General features: G+C 39.9%; 2 protein-coding genes and 1 long non-coding RNA gene across 5 annotated transcripts; all 3 read left to right on the top strand.

Annotated features, from left to right (window-relative positions):
- The first annotated feature begins 509 nt into the window (after positions 1-509).
- Positions 510-12,102, top strand: znf451 (zinc finger protein 451). Of its 3 annotated transcripts, XM_020460737.2 has the most exons (14): positions 511-626; positions 1,175-1,234; positions 5,719-5,802; positions 6,309-6,422; positions 6,555-6,663; positions 6,859-7,009; positions 7,121-7,247; positions 7,844-8,003; positions 8,488-8,635; positions 8,882-10,392; positions 10,495-10,572; positions 10,983-11,057; positions 11,601-11,628; positions 11,834-12,102. In XM_020460737.2, exons 2-13 carry the CDS (start codon positions 1,184-1,186, stop codon positions 11,612-11,614), a joined length of 2,622 nt encoding a protein of 873 aa, XP_020316326.1. In that variant the 5' UTR covers positions 511-626; positions 1,175-1,183; the 3' UTR covers positions 11,615-11,628; positions 11,834-12,102. The 3 variants fall into 3 exon arrangements, with proteins under 3 accessions (XP_020316325.1, XP_020316326.1, XP_020316327.1); XM_020460736.2 differs by lacking the exon at positions 11,601-11,628 and having other exon boundaries at positions 510-626; XM_020460738.2 differs by lacking the exons at positions 5,719-5,802; positions 11,601-11,628 and having other exon boundaries at positions 512-626.
- Positions 12,103-12,349: 247 nt separating this feature from the next.
- bag2 (BCL2 associated athanogene 2) lies at positions 12,350-14,865 on the top strand. The gene is made up of 3 exons (XM_020461028.2): positions 12,350-12,608; positions 13,139-13,248; positions 14,099-14,865. The coding sequence occupies exons 1-3, from the start codon at positions 12,364-12,366 to the stop codon at positions 14,491-14,493; spliced, it is 750 nt and encodes a 249-aa protein (XP_020316617.1). The 5' UTR covers positions 12,350-12,363; the 3' UTR covers positions 14,494-14,865.
- A 2,643-nt stretch (positions 14,866-17,508) lies between these two features.
- LOC109870497 (uncharacterized) lies at positions 17,509-18,893 on the top strand. Its single transcript, XR_002252166.2, has 2 exons — positions 17,509-18,072; positions 18,404-18,893. It is a non-coding gene; the product is annotated as an uncharacterized LOC109870497 (long non-coding RNA).
- The last annotated feature ends 249 nt before the right edge of the window (positions 18,894-19,142 follow it).

Below are 19,142 nucleotides of genomic sequence, written 5' to 3'. Positions count from 1 at the left end.
TACAGACTATCCTTCAGTTCTATTGATTTCAATAATGTAAGGCAACAACCCATGACTCAGCAGAATAGCTTTTTTTTTTTTTTTTTTACTCATGCAAGGGGAGTGAGCATCGGCATCCGAGCTCCGCACAGCAAAGATGCTGCATATGGCCTGAGTATCACGATCAGTCTCTATCATCAACCTGGTCTCTGATATATGATAAATTAAAACAGTGTAGTATTAAATATGCTAGGCTATTCATAGGCTAAGGCTAAACTATAATAACACAGGCCTAATTGTCATGACATGACTCTGCTTAATAGAGATTTGTTAGTAGGCCCATGCCAAGCTAGGCTCAAGCACAGATAACAATTATGTCAAAATTCAGCTTTATCGGTTTCCTGGATTAAAGGCAAATGCGTCTGATAAGACCACCTGACTCCAAAGTAAAATGTGATTTTTTTTCCCCAGAAAAATAATTGCCTTTATAATTCATGAATGTCGACACGACAGTTTTATGTTTTCCCCCCAATGCGACAGCAGCACTGCGAAACTATGTTGTTCTGCCGTGCGCTTTTCCTTAGAACTCCAAGTCCCAGCAACACCCGCAGAAAATCAACATCCCTTTTGCACGAAAACGTTTCTTGGTGAGTGTCCGCTCGTGCTTAAATTTACTTTAACGATAATTATGTAGTTATCAAACTACTTGGGTGGCTAAATGGTTTTACCTAATAAATACGTTTATAATGTCTGCAAAGTATAGGCTGCTTGTTGTGCACGGTGACCTGCTAACTATCGTTAGCTAGCTAGCTAGCTAGACCAAGGAAGCTGCCTCGTTCTTGTGTTTTCTTCGACAATGTTTCAACTAGTTTAGTTAGCTAACTAGTCAGCAGAAGTGTTGAATTGGAGCAGTTATTCACACTAGTGCTAGCAGGGGTTATAGCTAGCTAGTGTTGAACACACGTGATCGCAAATTGGAGAACGCTTGCATGAAAACAAACCATTTGTGACATTGTAATTGTAGTTAGCTATCATTGTTTTAGATTTGAGCTATTATTATTGTAACAATGTACTTATTGGTCATCATAGCCCTGCCAGACATACTGACAGCTGGATGAGGATAATGATGTTGATTATCAGTGGAATTCGATTTGGATGAGTTGTCTGTTTTATTATGTTTTTTTTTTTACTCCAGATAAAATCAATGTCCTCCCCGACTGGAGCAGAAGAGGAAGATGAGGTGGAGTTTGTGTCAGTAAGTGATTTGTCATTTGCAGAAACAAAGGTTCAAAGGTTTCTCTACTATGTTGTCATTGCGTCGCTCCATGTAATTTCAGCAAGCCATGACACCCACCATCCTACCCACCATCATCATATATTGTTCTGAAATCGTTTCTGTAGTTAGAAACAGATAAGGTTAGCTAGCATTCCTGCAACATTCTTTTTTTGAAATATAATCTCTAAGAAATTAAATTTATTGATTGCACCCAAATTGGCAATTTTTAATTTATAGGATTCATATCATATTTAATACAAATAGTACCTAAAATCTGATTTGGACCAAATGTTTTTTTCTAACAATGAGTTACGCCAGTCCCAACCCAGTGGTTTCAGAAAGTATTCACACCCCATGACTTTTTACACATTTTGTTGTTATAGCTGGAATTTAAAAACCTTTTAGATGTAAAGTCCCCTGTTTAGGTGACTTGCATGGTTCTGGTACTGGTTCTGACCAACATTTTTGCATAGAAATCAATCTGTGGACACCATAGATCGAAATGGCTTGCATTTAGATGTAGGCCTGATTCTCATGGATACAGGGTGAATGTCTCTTCTGCCTGTGTGAAATCTGACACCACATTAAGCTGGAATGTCCCTCCCATTTCATTCGCTCTTCTGACTGTCCATCAAGCCCTGGCTGAACCCAAGTCACAACCACTAACAACGCATATGCCTGGAATCCTTACATCGTAGCAGCAGGATAGTGGTTTTGTCGCCATAGCACATTCCGAGATAGATTCATAGATTTTACACAAAAAAACACTTTCTGTTTATCATTGACGGAGAGACGTTCACAGCGGTTGGGGCAAACATTTTGATCAAGAGATCTTCAGAAAATATTAACCTTTTCTCTAACTCTAAATATACAAATATGTATTTTACAGTTAGAAGTAAGGTGAAATCTTATAGTTAGTCATTTTATAAATGTATTCTACTATATTTAGACATAATGAAATTTCAACCTTATTCATACATTTTTTGGGGAAAAGGAAATGCATAATCTAAAATATTTCATATTTTTGTACTGTGTACTTGAGCTTGTGTTCTCAAAAGTCACTACACCTCAGCAATTTATAACAATTTTTACAAGAAAGGTGTTTTTTTGGCCCTCCCATGATTAAATTACTTTTGGGAATTACATAGATTACATTTTCGATTAAATTTACTTACATTTAAGATTTTAATATCGATTAAATTTTGAATTTTTGTCATGGCCTACACACTACCCCATAATGTCCCAAAAAATTATTCCACTTTGACATTTTTACAAATGAATAAAAAATAAAGCTGGAATGTCTTGAGTCAATAAGTATTCAACCCCCTTGTTATGGCATGTCTACAGTACATAAGTTCAGGAGTAAACATTTGCTAAACAAGTTGCATGGACTCACTCTGTGCAATAATAGTATTTCACATGTTTTTAAAAGAAATACCTAATCTCTGCACCCCACACATACAATTATAGTGCCTTCGGGAAGTATTCAGACCCTTTGCCTTTTTCCACATTTTGTTACGTTACAGCCTTATTCTAAAATTGATTAAATAAATGTTTTCCTCAGCAATCTACACACACTACCCCATAATGACAAAGCGAAGACAGAAATACCTTATTTACATAAGTATTCAGACCCTTTGCTATGAGACTCGACATTGAGCTCCGGTGCATCCAGTTTCCATGGATCCATTTCTACAACTTGATTTGAGTCAACCTGTGGTAAATTCAATGGACATGGTTTGGAAAGGACAAGAATCCGATGGTCACTCTGACAGAGCTCTAGAATTCCTCTGTGGAGATGTAAGAAACTTCCAGAAGGACAACCATCTCTGCAGCACTCCGCCAATCAGGCCTTTATGATAGAGTGACCAGGCAGAAGCCACTCCTTAGTAGAAGGCATATGACAGCCCGCTTGGAGTATGCCAAAAGGCACCTAAAGACTCTGGTCTGATGAAACCAAGATTGAACTCTGGCCTGAATGCCAAGCGTCACATCTGGAGGAAAACTGGCACCATCCCTATGGTGAAGCATGGTGGTGGCAGCATCATGCTGTGGGGATGTTTTTCAGTGGCAGGGACTGAAAACTAGTCAGGATCGAGGGAAAGATGAACAGAGCAAAGTACAGAGAGATCCTTGATGAAATCCTGCTCCAGAGCACTCAGGACTTCAGACTGGGGTGAAGGTTCACCTTCCAACAGGACAATGACCCTAAGCACACAGCCAAGATAATGCAAGAGTGGCTTTGGGACAGTCTCTGAATGTCCTTGAGTGGCCCAGCCAGAGCCTGGACTTGGAACGTGATCGGACATCTCTGGAGAGACCTGAAAATAACTGTACAGCAATTCTACCCATCCAACCTGACAGAACTTGAGAGGATCTGCAGAGAAGAATGGGAGAAATTCGCCAAAAACAGGTATGCCAAGCTTGTACCGTCACACTTTAGACTCAAGGCTGCAATCACTGCCACAGGTTCTTCAACAAAGTACTGAGTAAAGGGTCTGAACTTATGTAAATGTGATATTTCAGTTTTTATTTGTAATAAATTAGCAAAATGTTCTAAACCTGTTTTTGCTTTGACATTATGGGGTATTGTGATGTCATTATGGGGTTTTGGTTATAGGTTGATTATATTGAGGGGGAAAACAACAATGTTAGAATAAGGCTGTAACGTAACAAAATATGTACAAAGTCAAGGGGTCTGAATACTTTACAAAGGCACTGTATGTGTAAGGTCCTTCAGCTGAGCAGTGAATTTGAAACACGTATTCAACCACAAAAAACAGGGAGGTTTTCCAATGCCTTGCAAAGAAGGGCACCTATTGGTAGATGGGTAGAAATATATCCCTTTGAGCATGGTGAAGTTATTAGTTGCGCTTTGGATGGTGTATCGATACACCCAGTCACTACAAAGATACAGGCGTCCTTCCTAACTCTTGCCGGAGAGGAAGGAAACCGCTCAGGGATTTCACTACTAGGCCAATGGTGACTTTAAAACCGTTACAGAGTTTAAGGGCTGTTATAGGAGAACTGAAGATGGCTCAACAACTTTAATTACTCTGCAATACTAACTTAATTGACAGAGTGAAACGAAGGAAGCTTGTACAAAATGAAAATATTCTCCATATTTTCAAACATAGTGGTTGCTGCATCATGTTATGGGTATGCTTGTAATCGTTATAGATTGGGGAGTTTTTCAGTATAAAAAATTAAACGGAATGGGCTAAGCACAGGCAAAATCCTACAGGAAAATATGGTTGTCTGCTTTCCATCAGACACTGGGAGATGAATTTGCCTTTCAGCAGGACAATAACCTAAAACAGAAGACCAAATCTACGCTGGAGTTGCTTACCAAGAAGATAATGATTGAAGAATTTTGAAAATAATAATGGGCAAAGGTTGCACAATACAGATGCACAAAGCTCTTAGAGACTTACACAGCTGTAATCACTGCCAAAGGAGATTCTAACATTTATTGATACTTATCTAATCAATATATATTCATTTTATTTTTCATAAATGTTTAACAAATGTTGGAATTTTTGTTCCACTTTGACATTAGAGTATTGTGTTTTAGATTGTTGACAAAAACTGACATCCATTTTAGTCTCACTTCGTAACAACAAAATGTGGAAAAGTCAAGGGGTGTGAATACTATTTGAAGTCACTGTACAGTATCGGTTCTTTATCTGACAAGTAGTATATTGTTTCTTCATCCTATGTAATGTATTCTCAGTAAAAACAAATATTTAAAAAATCCTGTGCAGAGAAACTAGTAGTTGAAGTCATTCAGTTTAGGTTCCAATCTACATCCTGATATAGATGATGCTGTTCCTGCTATTAGTTTCTTTAAAAAAATATATGTATGTATGACGCCATGTCATCTAGTAAATGTACATCAAACATAGTGATCATAAACGTTGACACTGTATATGACACAAGTTTTGTATGGTTAATGTAAAGTGCACTTTTGGAGTCATGGGTGTTTGGCTTGCTTGTATGACATCAAAGTGGTATTTATTATAATCCTCAGTCTCATCTTTCAAAATACATTGAGTCCTTTTAATTTACAGCATTTTCCTCACTCGGACAAGAAAAAATGGAGGAGGGATGGGGGCAACTTCTTGTCGCATATGAAGTGCAGAGCCTGAGCTCTGATGTCATTTATAGCATGTTACTTTACAGCAACTGTGTTCCAATTTAGGTGCTTATCAGTTTCCAAATCTGCCATTTTCAACCTTTATAAGGGTACAAGTGTAAAAGGCTACACATTTTCATCCTATGCATTAGTTGAATTGAAATTGACCCAAACGTGGATGTTTGAGTCAGATTAGGTCATCTACTACAGTTCCCATATTGTTAAAAAACTATTCCGTATTCTTCTACAAAAATCAGACTGTCTAAGTGAGTCAACAGTTTATTAGACAGTGTCAGACAGTCTCATCCATTTAACTATTTTGTTTCAGGAGGCTCCACTCAGACCTGTACTGGAGTGTATTGATTTACTGAGTGAGGGCGAAGACGATGACAGTTTACCCATGGCAGAGACAGTGAGTGTGTCAAGTGAAAGATAATAAATTAAATCCAAACTGTAATGACATATGGAAAGGTTGGTGGAAGACCAGTTAAAAAAAGTAACAGCCCGGGTTCGACCCCAGGCTGTGTCACAGGTCCCAGGCTGGCCTTTAGGGAAGGGTTTGGCCGGCCGGGATTTCCTTGTCCCTTCGCACTCTAGCGACTCCTTGTGGAGGGCCGGGCGCCTGCAAGCCGACTACGGTCGCCAGCTGCACGGTGTTCCCCCGACACATTGGTGCAGCTGGCTTCCGGGTTAAGCGAGCAGTGTGTCAAAAAGCAGTGTGGCTTGGCAGGGTCGTGTTTCGGAGGATGCATGGCTCTCGACCTTCGCCTCTCCTGAGTCCGTAGTGGAGTTACAGCGATGAGCCAAGACTGTAACAACCAATTAGATATCACGAAAATGGGGTAAAAGTACCACAAAAAAAATGTAAATGTTATGTAAGTAGTATATAATGTTCACCTTTATTTTTTTATTGTGAAGATTGAAGATGAGATTGAGCGACAGAAGGCTCAGGTCACCTCCACTTTGGACAGACTGGCTCAGCAAGTCACTGTGGAGAAAAAGGAAAGAGCAGAGAAGTGTAAAGCCTTCAAGGTAAGGACACTTCAAGTTGGTATGATAATTTTATTAACCATTTGAAGCTTGTTCAGCACTTGTCTTTTGTGGGTGCTATAATGTCTACACAGTTCTTCATTTTTGGTCCTGTCTCTGCTCGCATTATTTCAGGAGAAGCAAATCTCACAAAAGGCTCATGGGCGGCAGGAACTGGCATTTAGTCCCAATGGACATGCATATGATGCCAAGCGCTGTGTGGATATGTGGTTAAAGATGCCAGGTAATGTCTCTTTTGTACTAGAGTTCTGGACCTGTATTCATAAAATGTCTCAGCGTAGGAATGCTGATCTAGGATCTAAAGTGATCAGCATAGTTACTCCGAGACATTTAATGAACGGTCCCAACTAGCACACAGAAAGTTTAACTTCATTTGATAGAAAAGCAGCATCTCAGTCTTACCATTGTCTGTTCTCAGGTGTGAAACCTGGTATCATCAATACTGGAGCTAGCTGGAGACGCAGACAGGTCCCCTTTCCTACCAGTAGCTCATCTACACATACCTGTCCAGTGATCAACTGTGGTCGGGTTTATGACAACGTGCCTCTCCTGGAAGGTCACTTGAAAAGGTTAGATAATATATGAGATTGATATTTCTGTGACAATTATACATAATAAACAACCAACTTTTATTTTAGCCATGAGTTGCCTTGAGAAATACTTTTTTTCTTTGTTTGCAGGTTTGACCACTCTCCTTGCGATCCGACCATCTACCTGAAAGGAAGCCCAACTGAGCTGTTTGCTTGCATTGCCTGTGGTCTGCATTTTGAAACCAAAGAGGCTTGGAGGGTGCATCAGCAGTCAATGGTTGGTTGTGCCTGTAAAATCAACTGCTGTTAGAAGATGACAGCACTTTCAATTGTGTTCAGTTACATGTCATTCAAATGTGCTCTATGCAAGAATTCTACCTGTCTTTATTCCTAACCTAAAGGAATCAAGTACCATGAGGAGAAAAAGGACATTTCTGAATGCCATTTCAAATTATAAAGTAGCTTTTTACCTGCAAGTAGTCCGTCCGACCGACCACCTTTACACAGTAGTCTTCCTGTTTTAAAATTAGAGGTTAAAAACGTAAACAATGTAACAATACTTCACATTCCCGCAACAGCTTTTGTTATTGGATGGAGGGAACTGGATGTCCATCTCTACCAAAGCAGTAGAGAGCAGCATTTAGCTGTGATATACACTTGGTGGCACTAAATACCAATGAGGAAGATCAATTATTTGGGGGTAGTTGCCATACTATTATGTCTCAAGATTTAAAAAAATAAATAATAATAATTAAATGAAACTGAATACTTTAATATTCTTAAGTCTTCAACCACAGATAATGCATACACACATTTCAATCCAGCTAAAACAAGTATTCACTCATTGTGTGGGGAAATTGTTATTTTGTTTAGCTGTCTTCCTCGCCTAATGAAGACCATGACCACAGTCAGACCTGCCAGTCCATCGTCTGCTTCGCCTGCCCTGTCTGCTACTTCCTGTTCTACACCAGGGACGAGTGCCTCCATCACATGGCGGCCAAAAACCACTTCTCTCAGTCCATCATCATGAGTGGTAAGCCTTGCCTCTCCCACTCTAAGTATAATCAATCATGTAACAAGGATATGAATCTGCATCAACACTAAATATTCCATTCATGAAAATTGGATTTAGGCGGAAAGAGCAAAGATAAGCGGCATATGGACCTTCTTTATGCTGTTATTGGCATTACTAGTTATTTTTTTTATTTTTTTTTACCTTTATTTAACTAGGCAAGTCAGTTAAGAACAGATTCTTATTTTCAATGACGGCCTAGGAACCGTGGGTTAACTGCCTGCTCAGGGGCAGAACGACAGATTTGTACCTTGTCAGCTCGGGGATTTGAACTGGCAACCTTCCGGTTAACCACTAGGCTACCCTGCCACCCCATCTGCATGTAGAGCTAATAGGTTGTGCGAATGAATAGTGCTTGGACAGGATAACATACCCAAATACACTGCTATTAGTTTGCTCTATTGAAACATGTAACCAGCTATTTTGTTCTCTTTCTGAACAAAAGAAACTACAGGGACAGCATTGCCAGTTCCCATCCCTCGATATGCGAAGAATCGTCTTACTGCTTTATGTAAGGAGGTTATATTCAGCGTGAGATGTACAACATGCCGAAAGGGGCTTAACTCACACATGGAAGCACAGGCCCACTTCAAGTAAGTTTATATCTGTATGTGTTTGTGTACTTTTGAACTCTATGGCATTAGTGTACATGCAATTACATGGTTGTTACATAGGCAGGTATAATTGCAGTGTAGGTGTAGGTACAAATTATTCATATACAGTTTGTCTGTGTATTAAAAAATAAATCAATAACAGACATACATATTCAACATCTCACTTCCTTCATATGGATAAATCATCTTATTTGTCATTTTGTTAATGTTATTCTTCTCCCTCAGTGTGCAGTGCAGAGAGGGCAGTGCCAGGGCTGAGGCAGTGAAAACAGTGGTGCAGGTTATGAAACAACTGCAGGTGCTGGGCCAGTGCTCTGTGTGTTGCAAACTGTTCCTCACCCAAGGTCAAGTTGACAGGCACAAAGAATTGAGTCGGCACATTACTGAGGTCAACAGCACCATGGAAAGGGCGATTCTGCACTACAGCAATTTCTATGAAATCCAACACGCCAAGAGGGCTGCGGTTGCCCCATCACAGAAGAGGGACAAGGAGAGAGGTGATTCTGTTGGATACCCAGCCAAGCGCCAGAGACGCGGAGGAACTTTGAATGGCAGTGCTGGGCCCTCAACGAGTGTCTCGATAGTGGCATGGTTCTGTGAATGTGGCCAGCGCTTTTCAGAGGAGGCCATGGCAAGCAAGCACCTTTTAGCTGCCAATCAGATATTCCATCAATGTGGTGTGTGTGGAAAGCGTATGGATGAGTCGTCCATCACTCGCCTGCACATGAGCCGCTTTCATGGCGGCGCCCATCTCTCAAACTTCCTATTCCACTGCCGGCTGTGCAAGGTGGACATGCCACGTCACGAGGACATCCTGTTGCATGTGTCAGAGACCCACAGTGGACACACTTACTTCAGGGAAAGAGAGGTATCAGACGAGGAGCCTGCTCCCATCTCTTATTCCAAACCCTCCACAAGTGGCAGACCCAGCGCTCCCACTGAGCCCAGGGCTAGAACTACAACTCCCACATGTCTCCCCAAACAGGACGAGAGGTGGCTGTGCAGAATGTGTGAGGACATCTTTGACTCGGAGCGAGCCGTGCACAAGCACTGCAGAGATGTGAGAAACCACAGTTTCCAGAGGTTTGCCTGTGGCCACTGCCCACAGAAGTTCTTCAAGGAGGACACATTACGCAGGCACTGTGTGAACGAGCACAGCAACCAAATAGTGACACGCTACTTCTGCGGGCTCTGTGACAGCATGCAGTATGACACCGAGGGGGAGTTCCAGGAGCACTATAGAAGCCTGCACAGTAAGGACTACTACCTCATGGATGTGCCTGGGGTTGATAGACCCACTGAGGCCGAAAACTACAACTCCAGTCAACTGGCAACAACCAGTGAATGTCTGTGTCCATGCATGTCTTCAGAAAAGGCCGAAGACGAAAGGAAGGCTACTTTCACACGATGCATGAAGCTGCTGTCCAGTGAAGACAAATGCAGCTTTGTATGCGCACCATGCGACATCAAGGTAGCCTCCTTTGCTCAGATTAAGACTCATGTCCACTCTCAACACGAAGCCTTGGGGCTAGAGAAGACCTTTGACGTGGTGTGTGGATCCTGTCAGAAGAGTCATAACGACGTGCCCAGTTTCCATAACCACTACCACTCCCAGCACTGCTTTCTGGAGCCTTGCTCCAGCTCTAGAGATGGAGGTGAGAGTCGTACGGAGAAGGCAGCAGCTTCCTCCACTGTTAAGACACTGGCTGCTGTGGAGATTAAACCGGAAGTGAATGGCAAGTCTGCTTTGAGTTTGGACTGTGTTCCGTGATTCATTTCCACTGCACTGACCTTCCTGGTCTTAGAACTGATTTGATTCATACTTTTTTATTTAATAGTGGAGGAGTTTGAAGATATGAAACATGCCATCGCTGTGAACTTGGATGAGGTCAGAGATGACACTGAACCCCATGGAGGTGATTATTTTTTTGTTTGCTGATCTGTTCAGTGATTTGGTGAATGACATCGACCATAGAAATTATATAGCTGCAGCTAGCCTAGCGGTTAAGAGCGTTGGGCCAGTAACTGAAAGTTTGTTGGTTTGAATACCTGAGCTGACTAGCTGAAAAATCTGTCAATGTGCCCTTGAGCAAGGCACTTAACCCTAATTGCTCCTTTATGTCGCTCTGGATAAGAGCGTCTGCTAAATAACTAAAATGTAAAATAGCTATAGAAGGTTTCTTGTATTTTGGTCTGTTCAGTGATTTGGTGAATGACATCTACTATAGATATTAAATAGCTATAGGTTTCTTAGAAATATTTCCTAAAGTGCTGTTTTTTCCCCAACTGAGATTCTCTTTTTTTGTCCATTTCCATTGTGTTTCAGATGAATCTGAGGAGATGAAGCGTGCCTTGGCTTTAAGTGCAGAAGAAGCAAGAGAGCCAACTGACTTTGATATTGGTGTGTAACACCTTTACTTATCTTTGTTTATTTGAGGACCTTTTCAGTAGTTACATTTTAGTTTACACGTTAGAGTTGGGAGATTTTTAGGTTAGACCACTTCTACAATATGCTAATCCAAATATCACGATATGCGATAATTGTTTTGCGCCGGGAATGACTAAGTAATTCCAGACTGTGCAATTTTTGTGCTTTAAAAAAGAAATAGTATTAGTCACATTCTCATTAAATAATCTTTGTGTGGCAAAAAAATAAGGCTTAGTTCATTCATATGGACTTCATTTTCAACATATTGATAGAGCCTAACCGGTAAAACTGCACAGTTTTGATTTGTAAAGTGCAAGACTATACTGTATTTGAACATCACAATATATCGTCTTGCACTTCACGATATTCGATTTAATCATATCAGCCAATCCCTGTTGCATATTGCCTTATTTGAATGGCCAGAAAGGTTCTGAAGAGTTTTCAAGCGGTTGCCCAATCTGGTCATGTAGATGTAGCATAATAAAAACAAGATGATACCTCTCTTTTTTTAACCAGTGTTACAGGCTTGAAGAATAACCTTAGTGTGAGTATGTCTAATCAAATCATAGTGATGTTTAATGCACACTGGGATATTCAGATAGTTGGTGTAGAGAACAGCATGAACACCTTTTGAATGGTTTTGAGATGGTAGTCTCGTGTGTTTTTGCGACAGTTATATTTCTTATTTAGGTTGACATTATATTGATTTTTTTTCTTCTGTTGTGCCCCCCCCCAATTTATCTTCACAGAGATGGAGGAAGCTCTCAAAAGAAGCCTTCTTGAATACTGATCAGCAAATGTTACTTTCTGGTAGCCTGTCATTTATTTAGATGTATGGCACGTGTAACATATCAGCTACTTTCAAAATCGTTACACTTTATGACACCCTTATACCTATGTGATTACACAGTAATAACTGTAGTAACATATGAACTGTAAAGATTATGTTGAGGCATACTGTGTATGCGTCTTTATCATATGTTCAGAGCTTTTTTTTTAAATAAAGATGTTAAGTATTTTCCTTGTCTCTTTCTTTGAACTTTTAACATTAATCATTGGATGTCTGGATATTGTCAACAAGTAAATTAGATTAGGTCGTCGTTATTTATGTATTATATATCTTTTTTTAAACCGTTATTTAACTAGACAAGATTAGGTCGTTCTACTGGCTGCAGTGGAGAAAGAATCCCACCCTCTTGAACGTTCCAGAAGTGCAATCCTCAGTCCCGTCCGATGGGTCGGTAAAAACAGCAAGGGAAGTTCCAGCCCATGTTTGGAAATGTTTACTCTGTGGCGCTGTCTGTCAAGCAGAAACCTCTACGTTGTGCTCTTGGGACCAGCTAGTGCACCGTTAGGTGTCCATTGGAATTTAATCTCGAGGGAGATCATTATACTAACTATGGCACAAGCGAAAATCCACCAGGCTAAAATGATTGAAGCCGCTAATGGCAAATTCAGCAGATCAATGTCTATGGCCGATCGCTCCGGACGACTTCTTGAAAGTTTGGACCAGCTGGAAATAAGGTAGGCTCTTTTACAGACAGCTGGCCTGAATACTGTATAGAGAAGACAATTCATCCTTGTTGTAAATACAGAGCGCACATTTGTCATTGTAGGCTACTGTAACGCTATCATATGCCTTTGTTTGTCTAGTTTCTTTGAAGAATACACACGGTATTAGGCTACACAATCTCTGGTTCCATGCAACAGCTGGTTTAAACTGATTCTAAACATAGAAAGCAGTAGACGGTGCCAGTGGAAGAAGGAAGAAAGTTCTCTGAATACGTGTGCACACTACAGTGTACGCCATGACCGTATCATTTACAACAGTGGTTTATTTGAATATTTTACGGTGCCAGACTGTCCTTTTTAAAATAACATCATAACCTTATTTAAACAGCTGTAAAAAAAATATGTTTGAAATCAACGCCGAGAAACAGTTGTAGAATATGCAATGGGATGAATAATATGATCACAACTTTCTCTGAGTCACGTACTAACACTTACCATACATAACCTTTCGAAATATCTCATGACAATGACATCTGTTTTAGGGTGGAGGCTTTACGCGAAGCCGCAACTTCAATGGAACAGGAGAGAGAGTGCTTACTTGATATGATCCAGTCCATAAAGAATAGTGAAGAAATGCGCAGTATTTGTGACGGTATGTGTTTGATAGCCATCAGAAATCTCAGGTTGGATAACTTATGCCTAAAACGCATACATTTGGTTGAAACAAAGGGACACTTCACTGGTAGAAATTCTTATTTAAAGTGATAGTTCACTCACTGATGTTTTAAGATCTCAAAAAGGGTCTTAGGTTGAGTCCAAGTCCTGTCATGACTTTTGCAAATCCAGCTATACAGCCTACCTCAATCCAAAATGCACGGGAAAGGTAAGTACAATGCAATTCCCCATGTGGGGTGGCATGGCTATAGGCCTAATCTACTTTTATGGCATAGACAGGAATTCTTCTTGTCAGAACTTCTGTAAGATTTTGGTCCTTCTGACAAACTTTTACTTTAGTGAACTGTTCTGTTAAAGGTCCAATGCAGCCATTTTTATCTCAATATCAAATCATTTCTGGGTAACAATTAATAACTTACTGTGATTGTTTTCAATTCAAATGTAATATATAAATATATATAACTGCTCATTTTAATTTCCCCTCCCCACTTGAATCCACTCCCACACAGTACTAGCAACATTCTTGGTTGAGAAATTGCTCTTCTTTTCTTTTTATATATATTTAGCAAAAAGAGCAATTTCTCAAACAAGAATGTTGTTAGTACTGTCTGGCAGTGGTTTAAGTGGGGAGTAGAAAACTGAAAATTAGCTGTTATTGGCAGAGGTTTGGAACTCTCTTATTGGTCTATTACCTCATTTAGCTCATGATTTCACAATTTTACAATATTATTCCAATCTATATATAAAACATAGGAAAATATTTTTTTTGACTACACCTGGCCTTTAACACCAACATCTGATAACACTGTGCTATCTCTCTTTTTCAGGAGAGCGAGAGGAACTATCTTTAACTGCTAACCGTCTTCTGGGTAGGACGCTGACAGTTGAAATATCAGTGGAAATCATTAGAAACTCCACACAGGAGGATGCGCTACGCAAGGCTACCTCTTTGATTGATGAGCTTGCTGCAAAGTTGCTTGACGACATGGATGGGGCCAGAAAGGGCCTGATGGCACTGCACGCTGCCTGTGTGACCGAGGCACCACCGGTTCCTATCGACACAAAATTCCAGACGATCGTCATCACCTGCGCCCTGGAAGATCAGAAGAAAATCAAGAGGAGGCTGGAAACTCTGATAAGGAACGTGGATAATGCTGAGAAGAATATCAAGATAATGGATCATCAGAAAGTGGATGACTTAAACAGTGCCAATGGCAAATGAAGGCACTCATACTGATTCAACCCCCCTAATAGCCCTAATTAATAGAAAGTCATAATACATTGGGAAACCAAACTCCTCATTACCATGCTATTATTTCCCATAATTAGTGAAAGATAGCATCCACCCGTCTTCCTGTCATGGCATAAGGCGTCCATACTAAAATACAGGTCTACCTAGACTGGATAAATGACAGGTCTATCTACACTGGATAAATATAGTCTGTTCTATATAACTTGAACCTTTAAAGTGCTTTGCCTTGAACATTTGAAAAGTCCTTATGACTACCACTGTATTCTACTACCACTAATGTCACATTCAAACCCTGTCACCATAAATATTGCATATAAAAACGTTTTACACATCTTAACATTACTAACATTGTCACATTATTGTTTTGAATGTCAGTTCAGTTACCTACACACTTCCTTATGTAGTTTCAATAAGCACTCAGGCTGCCACTCATTAAGGCATTTAAAAAATGCATCGACATTGTTTTTGTTTAACCATCTTAATGTGATCATTTACAGTCTTAATCCTTGACATGTTTAGCTACTCTCCGGTCATTACTGTAAAGCCCGGGTCACAACCTACCTGAAAACACAAGGCAAGGTACTGAGACAGTTAATCAGCTAAATTAAGTTAATATCTTTATGTAAAGATATGTTACGTACATACAGTTGAAGTCAGAAGTTTACATACACTTAGGTTGGAGTCAATAAAACTAGTTTTTCAACCACTCCACAAATTTCTTGTTAACAAACTATAGTTTTGGCAAGTCAGTTTGGACATCTACTTTGTGCTTGACAAGTCATTTTTCCAAAAATTGTTTACAGACAGATTATTTCACTTATAATTCACTGTATTACAATTCCAGTGGGTCAGAAGTTTACATACATTAAGTTGACTGTGCCTTTAAACAGCTTGGAAAATTCCAGAAAATTATGTCATGGCTTTAGAAGCTTCCGATAGGCTAATTGACATCGAGTCAATTGGAGGTGTACCTGTGGATGTATTTCAAGGCCTACCTTCAAACTCAGTGCCTCTTTGCTTGACATCATGGGAAAATATAAAAAAATCAGCCAAGACCTCAGAAAAAAATTGTACACCTGCACAAGTCTGGTTCATCCTTGGGAGCAATTTCCAAACATCTGAAGGTACCACATTCATCTGTACAAACAATTGTGCACGAGTATAAACACCATGGGACGACACAGCCATCATACCGCTCAGGAAGGAGACGCGTTCTGCCTCCTAGAGGAAACCGCCATAACCAAAGCCAGACTACGGTTTGCAACCCCACGTGGGGACAAAGATGATACTTTTTGGAGAAATGTCCTCTGGTCTGATGAAACAAAAATAGAACTGTTTGGCCATAATGACCATCATTATGTTTGGAGGAAAAAGGGGGAGGCTTGCAAACCGAAGAACACCATCCCAACCGTAAAGCACGGGGGTGGCAGCATCATGTTGTGGGGGTGCATTGCTGCAGGAGGGACTGGTGTACTTCACAAAGTAGATGGCATCATGAGGAAGAATTATTATGTGGATATATTGAAGAATCATCTCAAGACATCAGTAAGGACGTTAAAGCTTGGTCGCAAATGTATCTTCCAAATGGACAATGACCCCAGCATACTTCCAAAGTTGTGGCAAAATGGTTTCAGGACAACAAAGTCAAGGAATTGGAGTGGCAATTACAAACCCTGACCTCAATCCCATAGAACATGTGTGGGCAGAACTGAAAAAGCGTGTGCGAGCAAGGAGGCCTACAAACCTGATTCAGTTATACCAGCTCTGTCTGGAGGAATGGGCCAAAATTCACCCAACTTATTGTGGGAAGCTTGTGGAAGGCTACCTGTAACATTTGACCCAAGTTAAACAATTTAAAGGCAATACTACCAAATACTATTTGAGTGTATGTGAACATCTGACCCACTGGGAATGTGATGAAAGAAATTATTCTCTTTACTATTATTCTGACATTTCACATTCTTAAAATAAAATGGTGATCCTAACTGACCTAAAACTGGGACTTTTTCCTAGGATTCAATGTCAGGAATTGTGAAAAAATGAATTTAAATGTATTTGGCTAAAGTGTATGTAAACTTCCCACTTCAACTGTATGTACTTGTGAACGACCAGTCCAGAAATAGCCAAAGTAACAGTACTATCTGTGAGACCTCATTAGAGACAATGTACCATGTCAATACATCATGAATAGGCATTTCACATGCAGGTGCAGAGTAAGCAACACGAGCACATGCACATACAGAATAGGATACTAGGCTGTAATTTTATATGTCCATTAACACATATTTAGAATTTTTTTTTTTGGGGGGGGGGGGTCTCATTGCAATGTTTATATCTGTTATTCTAACAAACCCCACACAATTTAAAATGTGGGTAAAATAAACACATTCTTAGCATAGCCAGTACATTCCTACAATGTTTTTTTCATTGGGTCGTATTGTGTACGACCCAATGTGGTCATGCTTTAAATGACGTGTCAAACATGACTTAACCCATTATGTCAAATATGACATAAATCTGTGCTTTATAAAGGGCGGCATAAGCACCTCTTAATAAAGGCCATATAAGTAATTCAATTGAGTCTGCACAAATAGGATTTATAACCCTGTCATACATCTTGGTAGAGTGTTGCAACGCCAGGATATTGGGTTCGTTTTCCTAATCTATGGATTTCACATGACTGGGCAGGGGTGCAGTCATAGGCTGGTAGCCAGGCCCTGCCAATCAGACAGAAATACTCCTAATTCATCAACTTTCCGGGTGGCTGGTCTCAGATGATCCTGCAGGTGAAGAAGCCGGATGTGAAGAGGCTGGCGTGGTTACACGTGGTCTGTGGTTGTGAGGCCGGTTGGACGTACTGCCAAATTCTTTAAAGTAGAAGAATCTACTTTGAAGAATCTAAAATCGAAATATATTTTGATTTGTTTAACACTTTCTTGGTTACTACATGATTCCATATGTATTATTTCATAGTTTTGATGTCTTCACTATTATTCTACAATGTAGAAAATAGTTAAAAATAAAGAAAAACCCTCGAATGAGTAGGTGTGTCCAAACTATATTATATTTCACTAAAACTTTTCAAGGATGGCCCTACCTCTTTCCCTATTAGGTGCATAGTGAATATTGGACCTGACCTCAACTTCCCCCAAAATGCTGTGCTGCAGGATGACACACATACTAATGTAAAGTCATTCACAGCAAACAATGTTGGTAGAGCCTTTTTAAATCTTATTTTTTGCCTACTTCAGTTTTCTTATTTTTTTGTATTACATTTTCTTGGTTTTCTTTTTCCAGGTTTCAGATTTCCCAATTTTCTCTGTGTTCATAACTATGCTTAAACCACATCAGGGGATGACTTTTGAGGTCTTGGAAAAATCTAAGAAACGGTGTAATTGCCCTTTAATTCAGTGAGCATGCCCTGCACTGTTGTTTTGTTAGCAGGTTTTCTGTAGTGCAGTAAGGGCACATGTGATGTGATTCGGCTGCCAATAGAATGGGGGAGTAATCAAAAGCCCACTTGTGCTGCCACTGTACAGCGAAAAATGAGTAAGTTAACCTTTATTTATTTAAATTTTAATTAGTTTGTAGTAGTTAAGTATTGCATTAAATTACTGTAGCTACCTCAATCGTTATTTCAAATAATTTCGGTGACTTCACAGAAATAGCTAGCTATCTGACATTTAGCTAGTGAGCATGCTCAGCTAAATACAAATCCCCCTAGATTTGGAACTGAAAGAGTAATATAATAATATTAATTGACTGGAGTTTCCCATCTTCCCATTTAGTTTCTGGCGCAGACAGAAATGCCCTTATCCAGATGGTGTGACAAAGGCATTTCCAAACAGACCTGCTAACTTTCTTTGTTGTTCCTTTTAAGGTTGGAACCAACATGGAGTACCTCCAGTAGGAAGAGAGGCAAGAACCATTCGTCTGCCAGCTCAGGGACAAGCTACACTATTCACAGCAATTACATTGTAATGTTCAATGTAATTGCATTGCTGGACTTTTTGAAAATTCATGTATTTGTATTGCTTAAAAAATGTATAAATGAAAGGAAATGTATGATTTAAACAGGTGTTTAATGTTTATTTGTTTTAGCTGTTAGTGATAATTCCCAGTGTTAATACATTTGCGTTTACATCATTAAGCCTTTATGTATCTGTTATGATCAAAGGGGTCTGACTTTATAGTAAGCAGAGCCTCATAGGATACATGGCATTTATGTATGTGTTATAAATTACCAAAGGGGTCTGACTTTAAATTAAGTACAGCGATATAGTCTTTGGATGTGTTATGAATGTCCGAATGGTGTCTCACTTCAAACTAAGTATTACAGGACAACAGTGTCAATAAATATGTTAACGTTCTGCTGATTTCTCTCATGATTTACATATTACTGTAAGGGTGAGAGGTATTTACATGGGTTGATGGACCTGCAAAGCTTGCGTTTGTGTGTGTGTGTGTGAGAACCAAGATGATTTGGAGTAGTCCAACCTGAGACTGCAGCACCAGGTATTCCTCTTCTGTTCCCATGGAGACCATGGCTTGATTACATCCTGTTACAATGGCAACAACATTTTGTAGCTGATCATTCAGCGGGGGAGTGGGTGAATGTG

Source organism: Oncorhynchus kisutch, linkage group LG25, assembly GCF_002021735.2.
Source record: "Oncorhynchus kisutch isolate 150728-3 linkage group LG25, Okis_V2, whole genome shotgun sequence".
Lineage (NCBI taxonomy): Eukaryota > Metazoa > Chordata > Actinopteri > Salmoniformes > Salmonidae > Oncorhynchus > Oncorhynchus kisutch.
The sequence above is the reverse complement of the archived record's forward strand: the minus strand, read 5'-3'. Positions and strand labels throughout refer to the sequence as shown.

Excerpts from the sequence above, each read along its gene's own strand:
- znf451 (XM_020460736.2), top strand. The coding sequence starts at position 1,184 with ATGTCCTCCCCGACTGGAGCAGAAGAGGAAGATGAGGTGGAGTTTGTG. Across the intron at positions 7,248-7,843 it reads GGGTGCATCAGCAGTCAATG|CTGTCTTCCTCGCCTAATGA; the intron begins GTTGGTTGTGCC and ends TATTTTGTTTAG. Across the intron at positions 11,058-11,833 it reads GCCAACTGACTTTGATATTG|AGATGGAGGAAGCTCTCAAA; the intron begins GTGTGTAACACC and ends TTATCTTCACAG.
- bag2 (XM_020461028.2), top strand. The coding sequence starts at position 12,364 with ATGTTTACTCTGTGGCGCTGTCTGTCAAGCAGAAACCTCTACGTTGTG. Across the intron at positions 12,609-13,138 it reads TTGGACCAGCTGGAAATAAG|GGTGGAGGCTTTACGCGAAG; the intron begins GTAGGCTCTTTT and ends CATCTGTTTTAG. Across the intron at positions 13,249-14,098 it reads AATGCGCAGTATTTGTGACG|GAGAGCGAGAGGAACTATCT; the intron begins GTATGTGTTTGA and ends TCTCTTTTTCAG.